This window comes from Petaurus breviceps, unplaced genomic scaffold (assembly GCF_028583685.1).
Source record: "Petaurus breviceps papuanus isolate PSGF00001 unplaced genomic scaffold, PetGlider_PUasm1.0 90702, whole genome shotgun sequence".
NCBI lineage: Eukaryota > Metazoa > Chordata > Mammalia > Diprotodontia > Petauridae > Petaurus > Petaurus breviceps.
This window is the reverse complement of record NW_027187317.1, coordinates 7,963,776-7,982,374: the sequence shown is the minus strand read 5'-3', so window position 1 is coordinate 7,982,374 and position 18,599 is coordinate 7,963,776. Positions and strand designations below refer to the sequence as shown.

Here is an 18,599-nt window from a genome sequence, read left to right as displayed (position 1 = left end):
CCCAGGGTCCGCGGCTGCGGTATTTTGTCCCGTGCGGTGACCCCTCCTTCCCGGTTGGCGGCGGCAGCGGCGGCGGCCGCGGTTCGGTGGGCGGTGGAGGCTCCGCGGCCTGGGCCCTGCGGGGCAACTGGGAGGCCGCTGGAGGGGGCGGCCCGGGCCGCCGTGGCCTTGGGGCTGTAGGGGCGGGGGGGTTGGAGTCGCGGGGGAGGGCGCGAGTCCCGCCGCCGCCCCCTCCTCGTTCTCTGGCTGCTGGGAAGGGGGGCAGGCTCGACGAGCCTCTCCCCTCCCCCGCCTTCCGGGCACCATCGGCTCCGCCGCCGCCCCGCTGGCCCTCCAGCCGGCTCCCGCTCCTGCTCCTGCCCCGGGCTCGGCGGCCCTGGCTGGAGGAGGAGCCGGAGGAGGAGGACGCCGCTCCCGGCCGGAGCCGCCGGAGATGGCCGGGGGAAACGGCGGCGGTTTCGCCTCGGCGGCGGCGGCGGCTGGCAGCGGCGAGATCATCCAGCTCAACGTCGGGGGGACCAGGTGAGCTGCGGGGGGCGGGGAGGATGTCTGGGTGCCCGGGCTACCCTCGCTGAGCGGGCTGTTCACAGGTGGGCGCTGGCTGGGAAGGCGGCGGCTCGGCCAGGTGGAAGATGGCTGTGCAGCTGGGCACCCCCATCCCCCACTAGGGGGCTTGCCCCCTAATGCTGGGACTGTCCTCCCTCTTGGGGAAAAGAGGGGCGTTGTGAGTGCCGCGCTCCTGGGGAGCCAGACGTCTTTTCCTCAAACCTAGTGGGAAACAGGGAACATCAAATTAGAGGCGATCTGGGGGGAAGGGAGGGTGAGAAATATAGTGGAGTTGTGGGTATGGCTGTTGCAGGCTGGAGGTCTCACTATCCCCTATTCCCTTTGACTGTCTTTAGCCAACCAGCTACCCTCCTTTACTTCTAAAACGAATACAGCCCTCCTCCCTCTCCTTCTTAGGCTTCTATCTCCTATGCCGAGTACTGTAATTGTAGTGCATTGTGTGACTTACAGCGTGTCTTAATTGCAACCTTGCTGTAGTTATCGTTTTGAAGGAAGAACCACACGGTTTTAGATAATGCATTCTGAGTGGTTTGGTCTTATGAATACTTTGATAGTAAAGTGAAAAATGGCAATGATAAAAAAAAGTTTGGTGCCTTATCCTACCCCTCTCCCGTTCTTCCCACTACCCCAAATCTCGCAACCCCCTCCTTTGCCACGGGCCCTTTTTTTAACTTGTTGAGAGGCCAGGAGTGGGGCGAGAGGGGGATGGTGTGTGGAAACGACCTTAATTTTTGTGCAGTGCTGTTTTATATCTTATGAGCCACTTTTCTCAGAAAGAGTTTGCTAGGTCTGTGTGAAGGAAGGACATAATTAAGTTAATGAAGCATGGTAGGAGCCAAATAGCAAAAGCTTCTAGGATAATGTACTTTATAGTGCTCAATCCAAGATAAGTTTCAAGACCTGAGAGATCTCTTTTGAGTCATACATTTTGGTCAGGATAATTTTTAAAAAAGCAACTTTACAGTTTTAATCCCAAAATTTTTCAGAGCCTTGCATTGTTAACAGGGATCAACCACAGACACAGCATATTATAAAGGATAGATCACTGGACTCAGAAACACCTGTGTTCTAATCCCTCCTTAGGTACTTTATTAGCGGCAAGTCATTTAACCACTCTGCTTTGTTTTCCGCATCTGTAAATGAGAAGTTTGGACTCAGTGGTTCCTAAGTCCTTTACAGCTCCAAATCTGTGATCTTATATCTTATACGTATATATAGGTAATTATCTTGCACCTTCAATCCATCATTTCTCCAGTATTTTTCCCCTAACTCCCAGCTTGACTTGTTATTGCCAGTGAAACATCATGGCTGTACACATGATAAATGACCTGCATTGTTAAAATATATTTTAATCAAGGGAGAACTATTCAGGACTCAAAGCATATAGATGTAAATAATAAAAACAGCACCTAACAGTAGGCAGTCAATAAATATTATCTGCTGTGTCACAGAGCACCCTATTTGACCCTGGCTGAGCTACAAGCTTTAGATTAAATATAGTCCAGTAACAGGATGTATTTATTGATAATATTGGTTAGCCATCCAATTGGGGAATTAATAGCACTATACTTGTGATATCGCTATTTTTAGGATGCTTTTTTTTACCTTAGTTATGAATACTATGTATTATTGCTTTTTATTTTAATTTTTTAGAAAATTTTACATCCATTTTTATTTGGCTTTTTTGTTTATGGCCATTAGCAAATGTAAAATTCCACTTAAGTTATTCAATGGTTTGTGAAGGCAGCAGAGATTAAAATGTTACTTCTGTTTGGGGAGGTTATCAGTGCTTTGTCTTATGCTGCAACATACATAGTATGACAGAATTAAGTTATGGGATTACATGTATGAACACTAGGCATATGAAAAAGGTGAAGTTTTGTTTGACTTGATGGAAAAGTGAATAAAACTTTTATTCTGCCTTATTAATATTAAACTTATTTTAATTCATTGTACATAAGCTGTTAGGATGAAAACATTTAATAAAATAAACAGTAATGTTTACATAAATAAAATAACCCATTGCAATAATATAAATAAATATTGTTTAATTGTTGTCATATTTTAGAGCTAGGTAGGACATTTTAAAAACACAGACCTGCATTTTTAAAACACAGACCTGGATTCAAATCTGTTTCTGACACTACCTATGTGACCTAGGGCAAGTTACTTATTCTCCGTGGACCTCAGTTTCTTCTGTAATAGGAGAGGGTTGTATTAAATGACCTCTGAGTCTCCTTCTAGCTATAGATGTAGTATTCTTAGTATAGTAGCCAGTATAAGAAGCAGATGGTGCAAGATGTATAAGTCATCAAAATTGTACATTACTGTCCTAAGATTGAAAAACTGTTACTTGAAAGAAGTGCTTATAGGATTGACTTTATTAATACTGTGTCCTATTTAGAGAAGAGAGAGATACATAAAAACTTGCAGGAGCAAAGATAGGAGAAAATATGAAATGGTAGCAAAAGTAGGTAAAAAAGATTAAGGAAAAGACACTGTACAAAAGAGACAAACTCTCACAAAGTAGCATAGCATATTGAGTAGAACACTGGGCTTTGGATCAGTCATAAAGTCCTGGGTGTAAATTTCATATCTTAACACTAATTGACTGGTATACCTAAGTTATGCAACCTTTCTAAACCTAAGTTTCCTCATCTGATTCCCTAGTCTTCAAAAAACCATCACTTGAACCACCTTTCCCAGCTAGTTATTATTCTGTGCCTCCCTTTCATGGCTTAACCTCCTTTGAGAAGGCTCTCTACAATACATTCCTATACTTCTCTCCTCTCACTTTCTTAACTCTCTTCAGTTTAATTTCTGACTTCATCACTGAACTGAAACTGCTTTCCAAAGTTAACCATTGATCTTTTAGCTAAATGAAATGGTCTTTTTTCAGTCCTCATTTTTCTTGCCTTCTCTATAGCCTTTGACCCAGTTAATCACCCTCTGCTTGATAACTGTTCTCTTTAGGATTTCATGATGCTGCTATGTCATTGTTCTCCTCCTGCCTGTCTTATTCCAACTTTTCATTCTCTTTTTCTGGATAATCAGCCTAGTTGTGCCCCCTAACTGTAGGCAACTTCCAAGACTCTATCCTGGACTCTCTTTAATTCTTCCTCTACTGTTTTACTTGGTGATCTCCTCAAGGCCCATGAATTCAATAATCTTTGTGCTGCTGATTTTCAAATCTACTTATTTAGTTTTAACCTCGTCTCAAATCTTCAGTTGCCCGATGGCCATCTTGAACTGGATGTCATATGGCTATCTGAAACTTAACATCCGAAAAAACTCATCTTTCTCTTCATGCTCCTTCTGCTCCAAATTTCCCTACTACTATCAAAATCACCATCATCCTTCAATCACTTAAGGTGTCATTCACAACTCTCTCATCTTCCCTATCCAGTCATTTGCTAAGGCCTGTTATTTCTACCTTTGTAACATCTCTCATATATCCCCTTCTTTCCTTCATCACTTCATGCCTCAACTACTGAAATAGTTTCCCTGTTGATTTCCCTTTCTCAAGTTTCAAAACCCATTATAAACATCTGTAGTCAATCAAAACAAATTTTCTCATTGACCATGTCAAAAAAAATTCTTATTCTGTACTGACTCCACTTCTCTTTTGAGAGGGTAGATAATGTTTTCATCATTTTTAGGAGATTGATTTCATTTTTCAATGTTTATTTATACTAAGCATTTTCATTAACTCTTCCCTGTGTATGAAATATCTTCCTTCATTATACTGGTCTCCTGGTTTCCCTGGCGTCCTTCAAGTACCAGTTAAAAATTCCACCTTCCACAGGAAGCCTTTTCTTATCCCCTTTAATTATAGTGTCTTCTCTCTGAAGATTCTGCCCTTTTATCTTGTATGTAGATTGTTGGCATGTGGTTTTTCACATATTGTCTCCTCCATTAGACTATGAGCTCCTTTGTTTCCCCAGTGCCTACTTAGCTTGACACACAGTAGGTACTCAGTAAATGCTTCTTTACTTAACTATAAAACATGGATAACTAGTTTATCTACTACACAGGATTTTTAAGGGGTTTGAATGAGATACTGTTTTATCATTAGGCAAAGCTTAGAACATTTTTATATATGTTTGTAGAAATAAGAAAAACGTGTATGATTATGAAATTGTCTGCAGTATTCTGCACTGGTTTGACTAAAATTTCTTCCCTTCTTGCCCTCACAGCACTAAGAGTAATTTAAGTTTTTAATGATATTAAGGGTTGGTGTTTATGTTTCCACTCAGTGTGATACATCATTCAATTTGTATTCCAGTAACAAAATTTCGAACATTAGCTGTTCAATTTGTGAGGAAGCAGTTGATTATGTACTTTAGTTAAGTACGTCAAAGAGAACCAAGTCAAGTGGCATAGTGGATGGAATCCTGCACTTGAGAGTTGGAAAACCTGAATTGATTACTGTCTTGGATAGGTACTGGCTGTGTGACCCTGGGAAAGTCTCATTTTCTTTCTACCTCAGTAAAAGGAGGCTATTATTATCCAGTAAAAGGATGTTATTATAACATACCTTATACAGTTGTTGTGAGGGTCAAATGAGACACTAAAGAAAGACCTTTGTAAACCCTAAGGAGTGATATAAATGCTAGTTACTATTATTTTTATGTAATTATTTAACCATTACAATTTAGAATTAGAATTTTAATTTTGTCTGAAAATATTTTCTGAAAATTGTTTAATGAATGTTGAATTAAATTAGTCTATCTGAATTTTTTTTGAGTGATTCATGTGACAGAACTTTTAAAATGTCATGGAAACATTGGATGACAGTGAGATACTTGGTTGTAGTTTTAGCATTTCCAGTAATCAGCTGTGTGACCTTGTCTCTAGGCCTCATTTTCTCTAAAATGAATGGGGCTGTGATAGATGATTTCCAAGGTCTCTTCACGTTCTTTGATTCTGTGAATACTATTTTCAGTACTAAAATCAAATAAATCAACTTTGTTAAGCAATAGAAAAAATTCCTGAACACAGACTTAGTGGAACATCAGCCAGTTTGATTTAAATACTTGTCATTTAAAACTGTTCTTTGTTCCTTTAACCAGTTCCATTTTGGGGGTGGTGGTGGGGTTTGTAGGAGGTGGTGAGGAAGGTTACTATGACTCATTTGTATTTATGAGAAGACACTGTCTTAATTTATTGCCAGCATCCCTTCATAAAACTTTACATTCAAAGTACTTTCATAGTATTATCTCATTTTGTTCTTATAAAAATTCTGTGATATAGGCAGGACAGCTATTTTAATTCCCATTTTATAGATAAGGAAATTGAGACTCAGTGATTAACTTAAAGTCACTCAACATTTATTATATACAAATTATGGGCTATATAATGTGCTAGATGATTAGATGATGGTGGTAGACAAAAATGAAGCACTCCCTGCCCTCAAATTGTTTACATTCTATTGGGTGGGTTGGGGGAACAACACATAAATGCAAGGTAATTTTTGGGAGGAGGCACTAACATTTAGGGGGAGAGTCATGGATGCTATAACTAAGGTGAGCTTTAAAGGAAACTTGAGATTCTGAAAGGTAGAAATTAGGAGGAAGTGAATTTCAGGGATCAGGGACCACCTGTTGAAGTATACAAAGAGGAGAAACTGGCATGATGTATGTGAGAGACAGTAAGAAAGACAGTTTGGCTAAATTTCAGAAAACCTGAAGGGGAATAATGTATAAACCTAAAAAGGTAGGTTGAAAGCAGATTGTAAAAGGCTTTAAATACCAAATGGTTAATAGATCTCAGATCTGTAAAATGGGGTTGCATAATATATGCTCTATTTCATAGGGTGGTTGGTGGGTTCAAGGTTTTGTAGACTCTAAAATGCTATATAATTATTACTGTTAAATAAGACAGAGAACCAAGATTAAGACCCATGTTTTCTACCTTTCTGTAGAAAATAGTTTCTACTGATTTCTGGTTCTTGATTAAGAATTTACTAGTAATCTAAAGAGATTAAAAAAAAAAAATCACACACCCACATCATTCAGTCCCAGATATTTAACAGTGTTAGGCTAAATGTTAATTGTGCTAAATAACTTTAAAGGGTGAGAGAGAATAAAACTAATGTTTTATATTGACAAATATTTTATATAAATCTTTTTTTTTAATACTTAGAAACATTCATGGTTTAAACATTTATTTAGTGTTTACATTGTGCTGGGGTAATCAGAGCTATAAAGAATAAGGCAGAGACTTTTCTCATGGAGCTTACTTATGTTCTGGTAGAAAAAATAATTTCTTTCCTTGAAGCCTTTTCTGATCATCTCCCTAGCCACAAGATAAAATATTATAAGTAGATGTGAAATTGCAGTAAGAGAGGTACAAGATAACATAGTAATTCACAGAAGGAAAAAAATTCTTTTGATTAGAGTGATGTAAAGCTTTATAGGTTATATGGCACATGGACTAGACTCTCAAAGATCAATAGAAATTCGACTTGCAGTTAGAAATAGGGAGAAGACTATTCTAGGCAGAGGGAGTATCATGAGCAAAAAAATGTTTTGGTTTGTGTTCTTATCAGTGTAGGGCCAATGCAGTATATTCACAGCACCGACAGTGACTGAATAAGCTGGCATAGTTCTGAATTGCTAAATATGACAGACTCTCCACATAGAAGATAGAAGCAACACATTTATTCAGACACCAGAAAGCCAAATCCCAACACCAGAAAACTGAATCCATCATAGCAGCAAAGATGTTAATATACCATAATACAGTAGGGACCCACATTATACCTTGCTATCTCCTTGCCTGCATCCTCTCCTCCATCCAGCTCTAACTGCTCTGACTCCCAGCTTCCTCTCAGCTCTGCTCCACCCTTTAGCAAATTCCTCTCACCACAATCTCCATGTGATTACATTCGGCCTATTAAAGGGCAGGGAAGATCTTCAAATTATCATTATCATTACATTATCCTCAAGATCTTTCATGTCTCTTATATAGCAAAAATGCATTAACAGTACATAGGTTAATGGGAGTTCAGTGGTGTCAGCAGAACTTTACAACAATATAATAGGGATAACAGAAAATAAGCACATAAAACAATATCTTAGGGCATGGTTTGAGCACCCCATCATTCCTCCCTCTAATGAATGGGGCTCAAAATCTTGGGGTAAGAGGCAAAGGTCTCTTCTTCAAATAGCTACTTATGAATTTTTGTATTTATGAAGTTGGATGTAGAGCTGTTGACTATTAAAAATATTTCCATATTAGTCACAATTGTGAAAGAACAAACAGATCAAAAGGAAAAAAAAAACACAAGAATGAATAAAGTAAGTGGGAAAAAAATGCTTCAATTTGCATTCACAGTCTGTTGTTCTTTATCTGAATATGTATAGTATTTTCCTTCCTGAGTCCTTTGGACTTGTCTTACCGTGTTTCCCCGATAATAAGACACTGTCTTATTAATTTTTTTGGACAGAAAAACACCAGCGGGCTTCAGGGGAGGGCTTATTTTAATGAACATTGACAGCAATTTTAATAAACAGCTCTCCTCCGCTGCACTGCTCTCAATGGCGCCAGCAAGCAAATCACTGGGGAAGAACAGGATGACGCGCTCACTGCTGTAGCTCTGATTGGATGCAGCTTGGAGCGTGGTGTGCGTTTCACCCAGGGGGTGGGGGGATGGTGCATACAGAGGGTACCGTAATGTAGCGTGTAGCGCAGGGGATCACCTTCACTACAGTAGCAATCTCAATAGGGCTTATTTTCGGGGGAGGGCATATTTTAGAGGAATCTTACACAGTAAGGGGAGGGCTTATTTTCGGGATAGGTCTTATTATCGGGGAAACACGGTAGATCTTTGTATTGCTGAGAAGAGCTGAGTCATTCATAGTGATCATCATACAATGTTGCTGATACTATGTACACTGTTTTCTTGGTTCTGCTCATTTCACTTTACATCTGTTTGTACAAGTCTTTCTGGATTTTTTTGAGATCTGCCTGTTCATCATTTTTCTTGTAGAATAGTATTTTATTACATTCACATACCACAGCTTGTTTAGCCAATCCCCAAGCGACGTGCATCTCCTCAGTTACCAATATTTTGCCACCAAAATGTGTTTTGGTTTTCCCTGTCATTACAGTAGCTTTCTATTGTCGGGGCCCTTTTCTTATTTTTTACTTATTTTTTAGCTTATTTAATGACTTTTAAAGTTGAACTCTGCTCCTAGACAGAGAGCACTGTCCTAAACTTATTGTGTGGGGGCCAGAGGCCTGGTCATTGTCTTTCTTCACCAGGACCTTAGGTGCTGGCAGCTTGCCTACTATGCTGAGGGGGCCTAGCCTAGCAGTGCTTGTTGTGCCAGGACTTCCTAGGCTGACAGTTTGCCTTTTGTGCTGGGGCTGGCCTGCTGTGCCACTAGCCTGCTGAGCCTGCACCATGGGGCATCAGGTGCTGATCTGTGCTGTGTCTAAGAGCCTTCTGCTGGCTTACCTGAACCCTGTCTGCACTGGGCTGGGCTTCCCTTTTACCCAAGTGAGACAGAACTTTCCTGAATTCCTTCTAAATTATCTTAAGCTGGAAAATTATTTCACTCCATCTCTTTGTGGGTTCTGTCCCTCCAGAATCCTTTTGGAGCCTTGATTTAACATTGTTTCTGAGGGAAACTGGGGAGAGCTCAGGCAACTTGATGGCTTTTCTCTGCCATCTTGGCTTCGCCCAGTAAAGATTTACTAAGCATCTTGCCTGTGCCAGGCACCATGCTTAGCACTGGGGATGCAAATTGTTGTTGTTTTGGCCTTAGTTCTCAAAGAGGACTAGTGACATCAGGAAGGTGATGTCATGTCTTAAAAGTGAATTGGATTTGTGAGGCAGTGCAGTACAAAATCACCAACCTTACTCTCAGCTCCAGGGACCATTTAGGCCCACTGTTGATATAAATAAGGAGGACTGGAGATTGCCCCAGATGCAGTGGGAGAGTTTGACCTTTTAAACTAAGGTCATTCTTAGGACTCAATTTGTCTGAGGCAATGCCTATTCAATAATTAAGGTTAAGATACAAAGAAAGTTAAAAAACACCACTACTTGCCTCAAGGAGCTTAATTACAGTCTTAATCAGAGAGACAACATGCAAACCAACGTATACGAAAACAAGTTTTGTATAGGATAAATAACATGTGTGACCTTGGGCAAGTCAAACTTTTTTTAGGGTGGAGGGGGAGGAGAATGGTCTTGATTTCCTCATCTTTAATATAATGGTATAGAGGAGATGACTTCTAAGATTTCCTATTCAGCCTATGATTTTGTGACTATATTTGGTTCAGCTCAATTCAGTAAGCATTTATCATATACCTATTATGTGATAGGCAGTGTGCCAGACTTTGGGGTTACAAAGACAAAAATGAAGGCATCTCTGCCCTCAAGGAACCTATGTTCCATAGATTATAAATTGCTTGTCCTGAGTTTTTTTATTTCCATGATACAGTTTGATAAAGATAAATATTTTAGAGCTTTATAGTATGTTGGAGTTTTATGAAATGTTATTTGGTATTCTTCAATATAAGTGAAATTTTAAATCACCTTTTCTGGTTTCTAATTAAGACTTTTTATTTACAGATTCAGTACCTCAAGACAAACACTTATGTGGATTCCAGATTCATTTTTTTCCAGGTATTTCACATTTATATATATAATTATCTTTTTTAGAATTTTGACTTTGCCAAACTAATAAAAAGAAAACTTTGCTTGGTCAAGAAAAGTCTTTTTTCACCTTAGATTTACATAAAAAGAATGTTAACTGCTTTGAACATAGACTTTCTATATTCTGAATACAGGTTGTGGCTTATTTGTGTTTGTGTTTTAGAGTCTTACTTGTAAAATAGAGGTCAATATTTTAATAAATCTCTAAAAAAAAAAAGCAACCCTCCCCCTAATGCAGGTGAAGTATCTGAGTTGTGAGTAACCTTATATACCATTTAGATGAACCTGCTCATTTTATAAATAAGGAAAATTAAAACTTAACTTTTAAAGTGACTTGTCCAAAATCACTTGTCACTTTAAGTGACTTGTAAGATTGCCATCTCATGGGGCCGCTAGGGGGCACCAGTGAATAGAGCACAGGCCCTGCAGTCAAGAGGACCTAAATTCAAATCTGGCCTCAAAAACTTAACACTTACTAGGCTTGTGACCTTGGGCAAGTAACTTAACCCCAATTGCCCTGCCTTCCCCCCTACAAAAAGAAAAAAAAAGATCACCATCACATTTTTTGAAGGACTTTTGTTTATAATCACTAAGAAATTATTTTTTGAAGGTGGCAGTATATATCTTTTGTAACTATCATGGTATGGGAAGACCTGTTTGATGCATTGTCTCTGGAAACGAGCTAATTTTCCAGCTACTTACAGTAATTTTACTGAATGTTGTACTTATTTAGGCCCACTATTTATTCTGGACTTTATTCATAAAATATTGTCTAAAAAAAACATTTCAAGGTGGAAAGTCAAATATGTTAATAATTAAAAGACCATAGGTTTAGTTCACGGAGTGAAATACACAATTGAAATGCTTTTAAAAATCTGGAATTAACCATGACCTTGAATACTTCATTAGAATGACTTTATTCAGATACTCTATACATTGGTATTATAACAAACTAGTATATCCAGCATGTTCTAAAAATCTTTGGTGCATTTTTAAATTTTTCAAACTTTTATAGCTTAAAATTGACCTAAGATTTTGGAACAGAGTGTGTTTGTGTGTGTTTGTGTGTGTGTGTGTGTGTGTGTGTGTATACATACTTTTAGAAATTGAGACATTATTCATATATATATATATAGAGAGAGAGAGAGGTTTTTTTTGTACATATAACTATATGTACAATCTCTATGCCTAATCTCTATACCTTCCAGTTTGCTGAGTGGGAGAATTTCAACCCTTCGAGATGAAACTGGTGCTGTAAGTATAATACTTTTGATTAAACATAATGTTTCCAAATCAAAACTTAGTTTTGTACACACCATTTATGGGTTCCTAAAATTAAAAAAGTTAATTAATTACCAGAAGTGAAATATAAATGCTTAATTTTTTCCACCAAGATTTTGATATATTTTGGGGTTATTAATAAACTTAAGCTTTTGGCCCAGGAGAATTAAAATGTAGTTGTCAGAATCTAATTTACAGTTGCAGTTATGCTACTTGTTATATTGAATGTAATGAAATTGATATGACTGCTCTAGGGTTTGTTCTGTGATACTTCACTTGGTATTTTAGTTTAATCAATGCCATTTTTAGAGTATTATTAGCCTTTTAAAAGCATACTAGTGAAATCACAAGTCTTAATTCAAAATTGTTAGGCTAGTTTTTCTGTATATTCCATTATTCCAGTGAATCTGTGATCTCATCTGTCTGGTTTGCAAATTCTTGGTGGCTTTCTGACTTTCATCTATCTTCAATAAATTGTCTATTGACCCTACCCAATACTTTGGAGACATTCTTCTGGTTATCTTTACATTGTGTAGTTACAAGGGGAGCACCTAAGGCAATCCTTCAATTATTCCTTGCTCCATAAGTCTGTGTATATCTTTCTATCTATCTATCCATCTATCTGTATTTTACTGGCTCATTTTTTTCCTTTCTAACATACTCCTTCCTCCTCATCCCCTCCATGGTGTAATTCCTTGTTTGTAATATTCTGCAGTCTGTTCACAATCTGTCTTTTTATATTGAGCTGAAATCTGCCTTCTGCAACTTCTCCTCATACTCCTAATTTTATCCTCTGGAGCCAAGTAGAACAAGTTTCTTTTTCAGTGTGATAGGCCTTCAAACACATTAAGACAGTTTTGCTATTCCCCCCAAGTCTTTTTTATTCCAGAGTAAACTTTCTTGCTTTCCTTTAGCCAATCTTCCTATGTCATGATCATGAGGTCCATCACTATTTTGCTGTAGTATTTTCCAGCTTATCAATATCTTTCCTAACATATGTTTCCTACAGCTTAATGAAGTTCTTCAGATATAGTCTGACCAGGAAAGAATGCAATAGGAGCGTCACTTTTCTCCTGAACGTTTTGCTGTTAGCTTCTTTGACTGCTTTATTGCATTGTTGATTCATTGAGCTCACAATTTACTAAGACTTTTAAAACTTTTTCAGACAAACTGTTCTCTAGCTGCATCTTTCCTGCCTTGTACTTGTGAAGTTGGCTTTCTGAATACAAGTGTAAAACTTTGCATTTATCCCAATCAACTTTTATTAGATTTGGACAATTATTCTATCCTTTCATGAGCTTTTGGGACCTCAAACATGTTATCTAAAGGATCAGTTATTATGCTTCTGTCTTCTGTAAATTTGATAAATATGTAATCTATGTTTTCAAACATATAATTGATTAAAAATGTTGTCTAGCAAAAGTCTAAGCACAGATTCTTGGGGCAGTTCACTAGATACTAAGTACTTCTAGGTTGATGCCAGAGCATTAATGACAACTCTAAATTCTGCCCTTTTCAAACTATTTAACTATTATCACCTAGCCCAAGTCTCTTCATCTTTTCCATAATAACAGCAAGATAGATTTTGCCATATGTTTGTTAAAATTTAAGTTGTCTATATATTTACAGCATTCTCCAGATCTACCAGTCTAATAACCCTAGTAAATCAGTCAGAAAGTATAATTAGGTTAGTCTGGCATGACCAGTCCTTGTGATCACCATTTCCTGGTCTTTACGTTCAAAAATCAGCCCTTAATATAGGACTTGTTTTGTAGTACATGTGCCAAAATTGGAATGAAAGAGAAATGATAAATATGATTCAGAGAAACATGGAAAGACAGCAAAGCTAGGGGGAAAAACATATGATAAGTACAATATTACTAAAGGAGAAAACAGTAAAATGAAACAGCATTATAAAATTATAATAACTCTGCTCTGGAGAAGAATTGAGAAAATGTATTTCCATCCCTTAACTGCACAAGTGAAGAGATTTATGTGTGTATAGTATTGCATATGTTGTCACATGTGGCTTATGTATTGGTTTTACAGAACCATTTTCTCCCCTTTTCTGCTTTAATTTTTGATACAAGGAAAGACTTGTTTGGTAAAGGGGGAGGACATATTTGGAAATACATGTGATATTAAAAATGCAATAGTTAATATTATGTTTCTAGTTCTAAAAATTTTCCAAGAATTGAATTCATGTTCATTGAGCCTGCAGTTTGAAAAGTCCACAATTCCTTATTTTGGAATATCAGGACTTTTTACAATTCTCTAGTTTTGTAGTATCTTTTCTGTTCCTTGTGATATTTCACAATTCAAGAACAGTGTTTTAGTAATCATACTTATCAGTTCATTTAATACCTTGGAATGTCTGGCCTTAATATGACTTGAATTTATCAGGGGTGGCTAGGTGTTCTCTTACTATCTCTTCTTAATTATATTTAGGTTCTTCTCCTTATTAGCTATTTTTTTTTTCAGTTAAAAGACAAAAGAAGACTTTGGATCTGTCTTCTTTTTGAAGTCCATCAGCGCATCCAGTGGTCATGAAGGCTGTTGAAGCAAGTGCCATGGAGTGCTTAGAGCAGGGGTAGGGAACCTGCAGCACCAAGCCAAGGCCATATGTGACCTTCTAGGTCCTTGGGTGTGGCCTTTTGACTGAGTCCAAATTTTACAGAACAAATCCTTTTATTAAGGGATTTGTTCTGTGAAGTTTGGATTCAGTAAAAGGGTTGCACTAGAGGAACTAGAGGGCCACATGTGACCTCAAGGCCACAGGTTCCCCATCCCTGGCTTAGAGCTTGGTCAGACATTGAAGACTCCAAGGTTATCCACTGCATCCCGGTCCATTGCCAGCCTTCTTGACTTTGTCTTGCCAGTGGTCACCAATGACTTTTTTAAGACAGAATGAGGCTGGTGACTTTGTGCAACTCTGCCTCGATTAAATCCAATTCACATGCAAGTCGTCACCTTGTGATGTCATTGGTTCTCTTTGAAATGAAGTATGGACAATATCACATCATTAAGTTATTGTGAGGCTTACATGAGTGTCTGTGAAGCACTTTGGCAGTTTCAGAGCACTGTATCAGTGCCAGCTGTCATCATCCTTTGCCTTTTCCATATTCCTTCTCCTTTCTTTTTACTCCTTATCATTCCTATATTCTAAGCTGAGGTCCTAAAATCCATTCTGTTTCTTAAACTCCCATCTTTTTAACCACTGTTCACTTTCCAAGTGTTCCTTTATCTTTCAAGTCCATGATTCATCAGCACCAATAACAAAAACATCTCTGTGGTCTTTGTTTTCTTGGCCAGGACTTCATGATTTTCACAGTGGATTGGATTTCTCCTGGCAATATCATTTATGCCCAGATAAAATTCATTCCCCACGCCCCTACTTTCTTACACTTTATGATCTCCAGAAGCTCATCATTCTTATGCATCCTCAGTGCTTCCTAACCTTGGGGTTTGGAGAGGTTTGAAGGGTGGACATTAGAGAGCTCCTTCCAGGTCTTCCACTATTTGAAGAAGATACTCAGGGCATTCACCTCATAATTTCCCACCCAGATGTGCTCCTGGAGTTTAGGATTTCCAGAAACTCATCATCCTGTAAGAAGAAACAACCTTGTAGGTTATACCTCCTCAGATCATTTCTCACCCTGGCTGTAGGACTTCACCATGCCCATGCACTCATGTATCTGCTTTTCAGCTTTTTTTTAATGTTCTTCTGTCATTAGATTGTGACCTTCTTAAGGACAGAGACTATACTATTATTTTGTATCCCCAGCACTTAGCACAGTATTTATAGACTCGAAGTAGGCAGTGGTCCATAACTTTAACAGTTTTTGGAAGGTTCTCTTGTTGCCTCCTAAATGCCAGCTCTGGAAATACAGCAGTTTCATTTGTCATTAGGCACCCTCTCAATAGGAAGTTACCTACTGAAGCTCACTCTTTTTCTATACTTCCTTATTTCTGTGTGGTGGGTTTTTTCCCAGGCTGAGCTCTAGACTTTCTGTACTCTATCTCCAGAAATCTCTTAATCCTAGAAGCTCACTTCAGTCCTGGAATTCACACATTGGATATATGTTCCACCTCTTTAGCATCTCCTGTTTGGATTGTTTCTCTTAGAACAGGACTTAAAAACTCCATTTATGTAGGGTGCTAGGCCAGCCATATCTTTATTCCTTTGCAGGCTGCATTCAGATTTCTTGATTTCATCTCCTGCATTCTTTTCAACTTCTTTTTGTGTTGTCTTTCCCTATTAGAATGTCACTCTTTGAGTGAAAGAACTGTATTTCCTTTTCCTTATATTTGTATTCCCAGGGCTTAGTACAGTGCTTGATACATAGTAAACACCTAAATGCTTATTGACTGTTGACTAAGGATAACATCATCCTTTTAGTCACCCAGGCTTCACAATTCTGCTGTTATTCTTGGTTCCTCTTATGCCACTTATTCTATCAGTTGCCAGCTCTTGTCATTTCTAGTTCCTTAACATCTTCACATCTGTCCCCTTCTCTGCCTACACAGACTCCACCTTAGTTCAGGCCATGATTCCCTCTATCCTAGACTATTTAAAATAGCTTCCTAATTGATCTTCTGTCTTAAGTCTTTCCCCATTCCAATCTGTCCACTACACTTGCCAAAGTGATTTTCTTCAAGTGCAGGTATGATGTTATACACTTAATGAATTCTAGTGGTTCCCTTTTGCTGTCAGGATTAAATTTGAACTCTTCTGTTTGGAATTTAAAATTCTTCATAACCTCATCCAGCCTTCATGCTGTTCCTCACAAACAACATCATTGTCTTCTGAGTTTGTGTCTTGGAGTAGTTTTTAATGGTCAGATGTTTGTTGTTTGCTCATTTCCCAGTTTATTTGTTGACTTTGAACTTTATGTTAAACTTGGCCTCTGCTCTGGGGTGGAAAGAGGCACTGCCTAATTTCAGGCTTTTTTGTGCTGCCATTTTCATTAGCTAGTTCTGGGGGTCTACAAGTTTTTAGTGCTTCCAAGGTGATGTTACTTGGGGAGAGGTGTGTTCTTCTGGTCTGCCCTCTGGTTTTACCTAGGAAGGGCCCCAGCTCCCCTGTAGCCACAAGTGCTAGAGCTCCCTAGGCCCTGGAACTGTGGTCATGTTATCATTTTTCATCATTTCCAGGTCACTTGTTTTTCTGATGAGATGCTTCACATTTTCTTGTATTTTTTCATTCTTTAGAATTTGTTTTATTTTTTCTTGATGTCTCATGGAATCTTTAGTTTCCACTTGCCCAGTTCTAATTTTTAAGGAATTATTTTCTTCAGTGAGCTGTTGTACATCTTTTTCCCTTTACCTAATTCTGCTTTTTAAGGAGTGTTCCTCTCTGCCTTGAAAATGTGACCAGGGTCCTTGCAGTCTTGTGACCCAACCATAAGTGCTCCCCTCTGCCCTAAAACTGCAACCCAGAGCTACTTATGGGCAATAGAGTTGCCAATCAGGGACTTGAAGGAAAATTTAAGAGAGAAATCTTTAGATATTCTTTAATACTGGTCTTTAATACTCTAAAAAACAATAACAGCTCCAGAAAGAAGTAAAATTACCAGAAAGCTTCAAACTGAAAAAAAAAAATTGGGGAAGCATCAATGACATGAGCTCAGAAGAGGAGTTTATACTAGATGGTCCCTGTAAGGTCCAAAATTCCCCTGGCTGGGGAACCCTTTGCCTCCCCACCCACCCCATATGACCATGAAGTGTTCTTTTTATACCAAAGAAAGAGGCCAGGTATCTCCAATTTGATTATAGGTAATAGTTTAATCAATCATTATGAATTACTTACCAAATAGGGGCAGTCTTTGGTCTGGGGTGGCAGCCAGGCAGTTCAGTGGATCCCTGCGAAAGAACCCCCCCAAATCCCCATGGTAATCATAGAAAACAAAGGCAGGAGGAGTTTTAGAATGTATCACTACTGTCTGGTTGATCTTCTTGGGTTTCTGCTTAGTAATCAGCTTAGGATATAAGAGAGTATTATGTCTAAACATAAGTTTGTGTGTTGATCATGTCCTGGTCACATATATGTAACAGTATTCTTATTATAGCTTTCATGGGTCATGGTATCCTAAGTTATGACTCAATATCTAAAATATAATTCAGTATCTAAGTTATGATTGTTAACAGGTTTGGGCTTCCTCCTTTCATAGAGTTTAACTTTTTATGGCTTTTCACTTATTACTGTATTTTATGCTTTTTCCCATTATAGGAACCCTACAATGCCTGAGGTGTCCCTTTTGATTCTTTTATGGAAGGGTTGAAATTGAGGTCCAAGGAGCTTAAGGCACTTGCCAAACATTACAAGAATTAATCCCTGGCAAGAAAGAGATTCAAACCAAAGGGTTTTTTAAATAATAAATGCAGCACTCTCTAGTGTACCATGCTGGCTCAAGTCATAGCATTTAGTACTTTGATTTTCTTAAAGAAATTTCTAATTTATGAATAACTATACCATATTCCAAATAGAGGCTATACAAGTTGCTTTCCTCATCTCTCCCCATTTCCATACCCTGTTCCCCATCTGGTTTTTATAAACCCCACACATGGCTTCTAATTATATTCTTTACATTTTCCTTTCCAAAGATTAATTTTTTTTTCTCAAAAGTTAAACTCAGTTTTCAACTTGTGGCTGTTTCTGCTGCAAAGGCAGCACAGTGTCTATTGGAAAAAGAAAACCTGGTTTCAGATCTTACCTGTGACATTTACTGTGATCACGGGCAACTTAACCTTTGAACTTCAATTTTCTGTTCTGTAAAATGAAAATAATAATATCTTTAATAACTACTTCACAGGGTTGTTGTGAGGTCCATTGAATTTTTTTTGTGGTGAATTTCTGTGGTTATTTTTCATTGTATATTTAATGTTTTTTCCTCTCTGAGTTCTTTTTTATTTTAAAGCTTCTTAGAGGTGATTGATATTTTGTCTAGTAGTACCTTTGATTTTAAAAAATACTATATATTAATTATTAATTACTCTTCATATCACCCACAGAAGAAGCATATTTGTATTGATATTCTCGTTTTTCATTGGAAGATGTTAAATTAGTGCTTTGCTCATCATT

The 18,599-nt window shown here is 38.1% G+C and overlaps 1 protein-coding gene across 2 annotated transcripts in view; it reads left to right on the top strand.

Annotated features, from left to right (window-relative positions):
- Positions 1-213: 213 nt before the first annotated feature.
- The window catches only part of KCTD3 (potassium channel tetramerization domain containing 3), a 70,636-nt gene continuing 52,250 nt past the window's right edge, over positions 214-18,599 (top strand). The window contains exons 1-3 of one of the 2 annotated variants that reach the window (XM_069066043.1): positions 214-522; positions 10,154-10,207; positions 11,446-11,491. In XM_069066043.1, coding sequence (XP_068922144.1) covers positions 434-522; positions 10,154-10,207; positions 11,446-11,491 — 189 coding nt within the window. In that variant the 5' untranslated portion in view covers positions 214-433. The remainder of the gene's footprint in view (positions 523-10,153; positions 10,208-11,445; positions 11,492-18,599) is intronic. The other variant, XM_069066042.1, reaches the window with a different exon arrangement.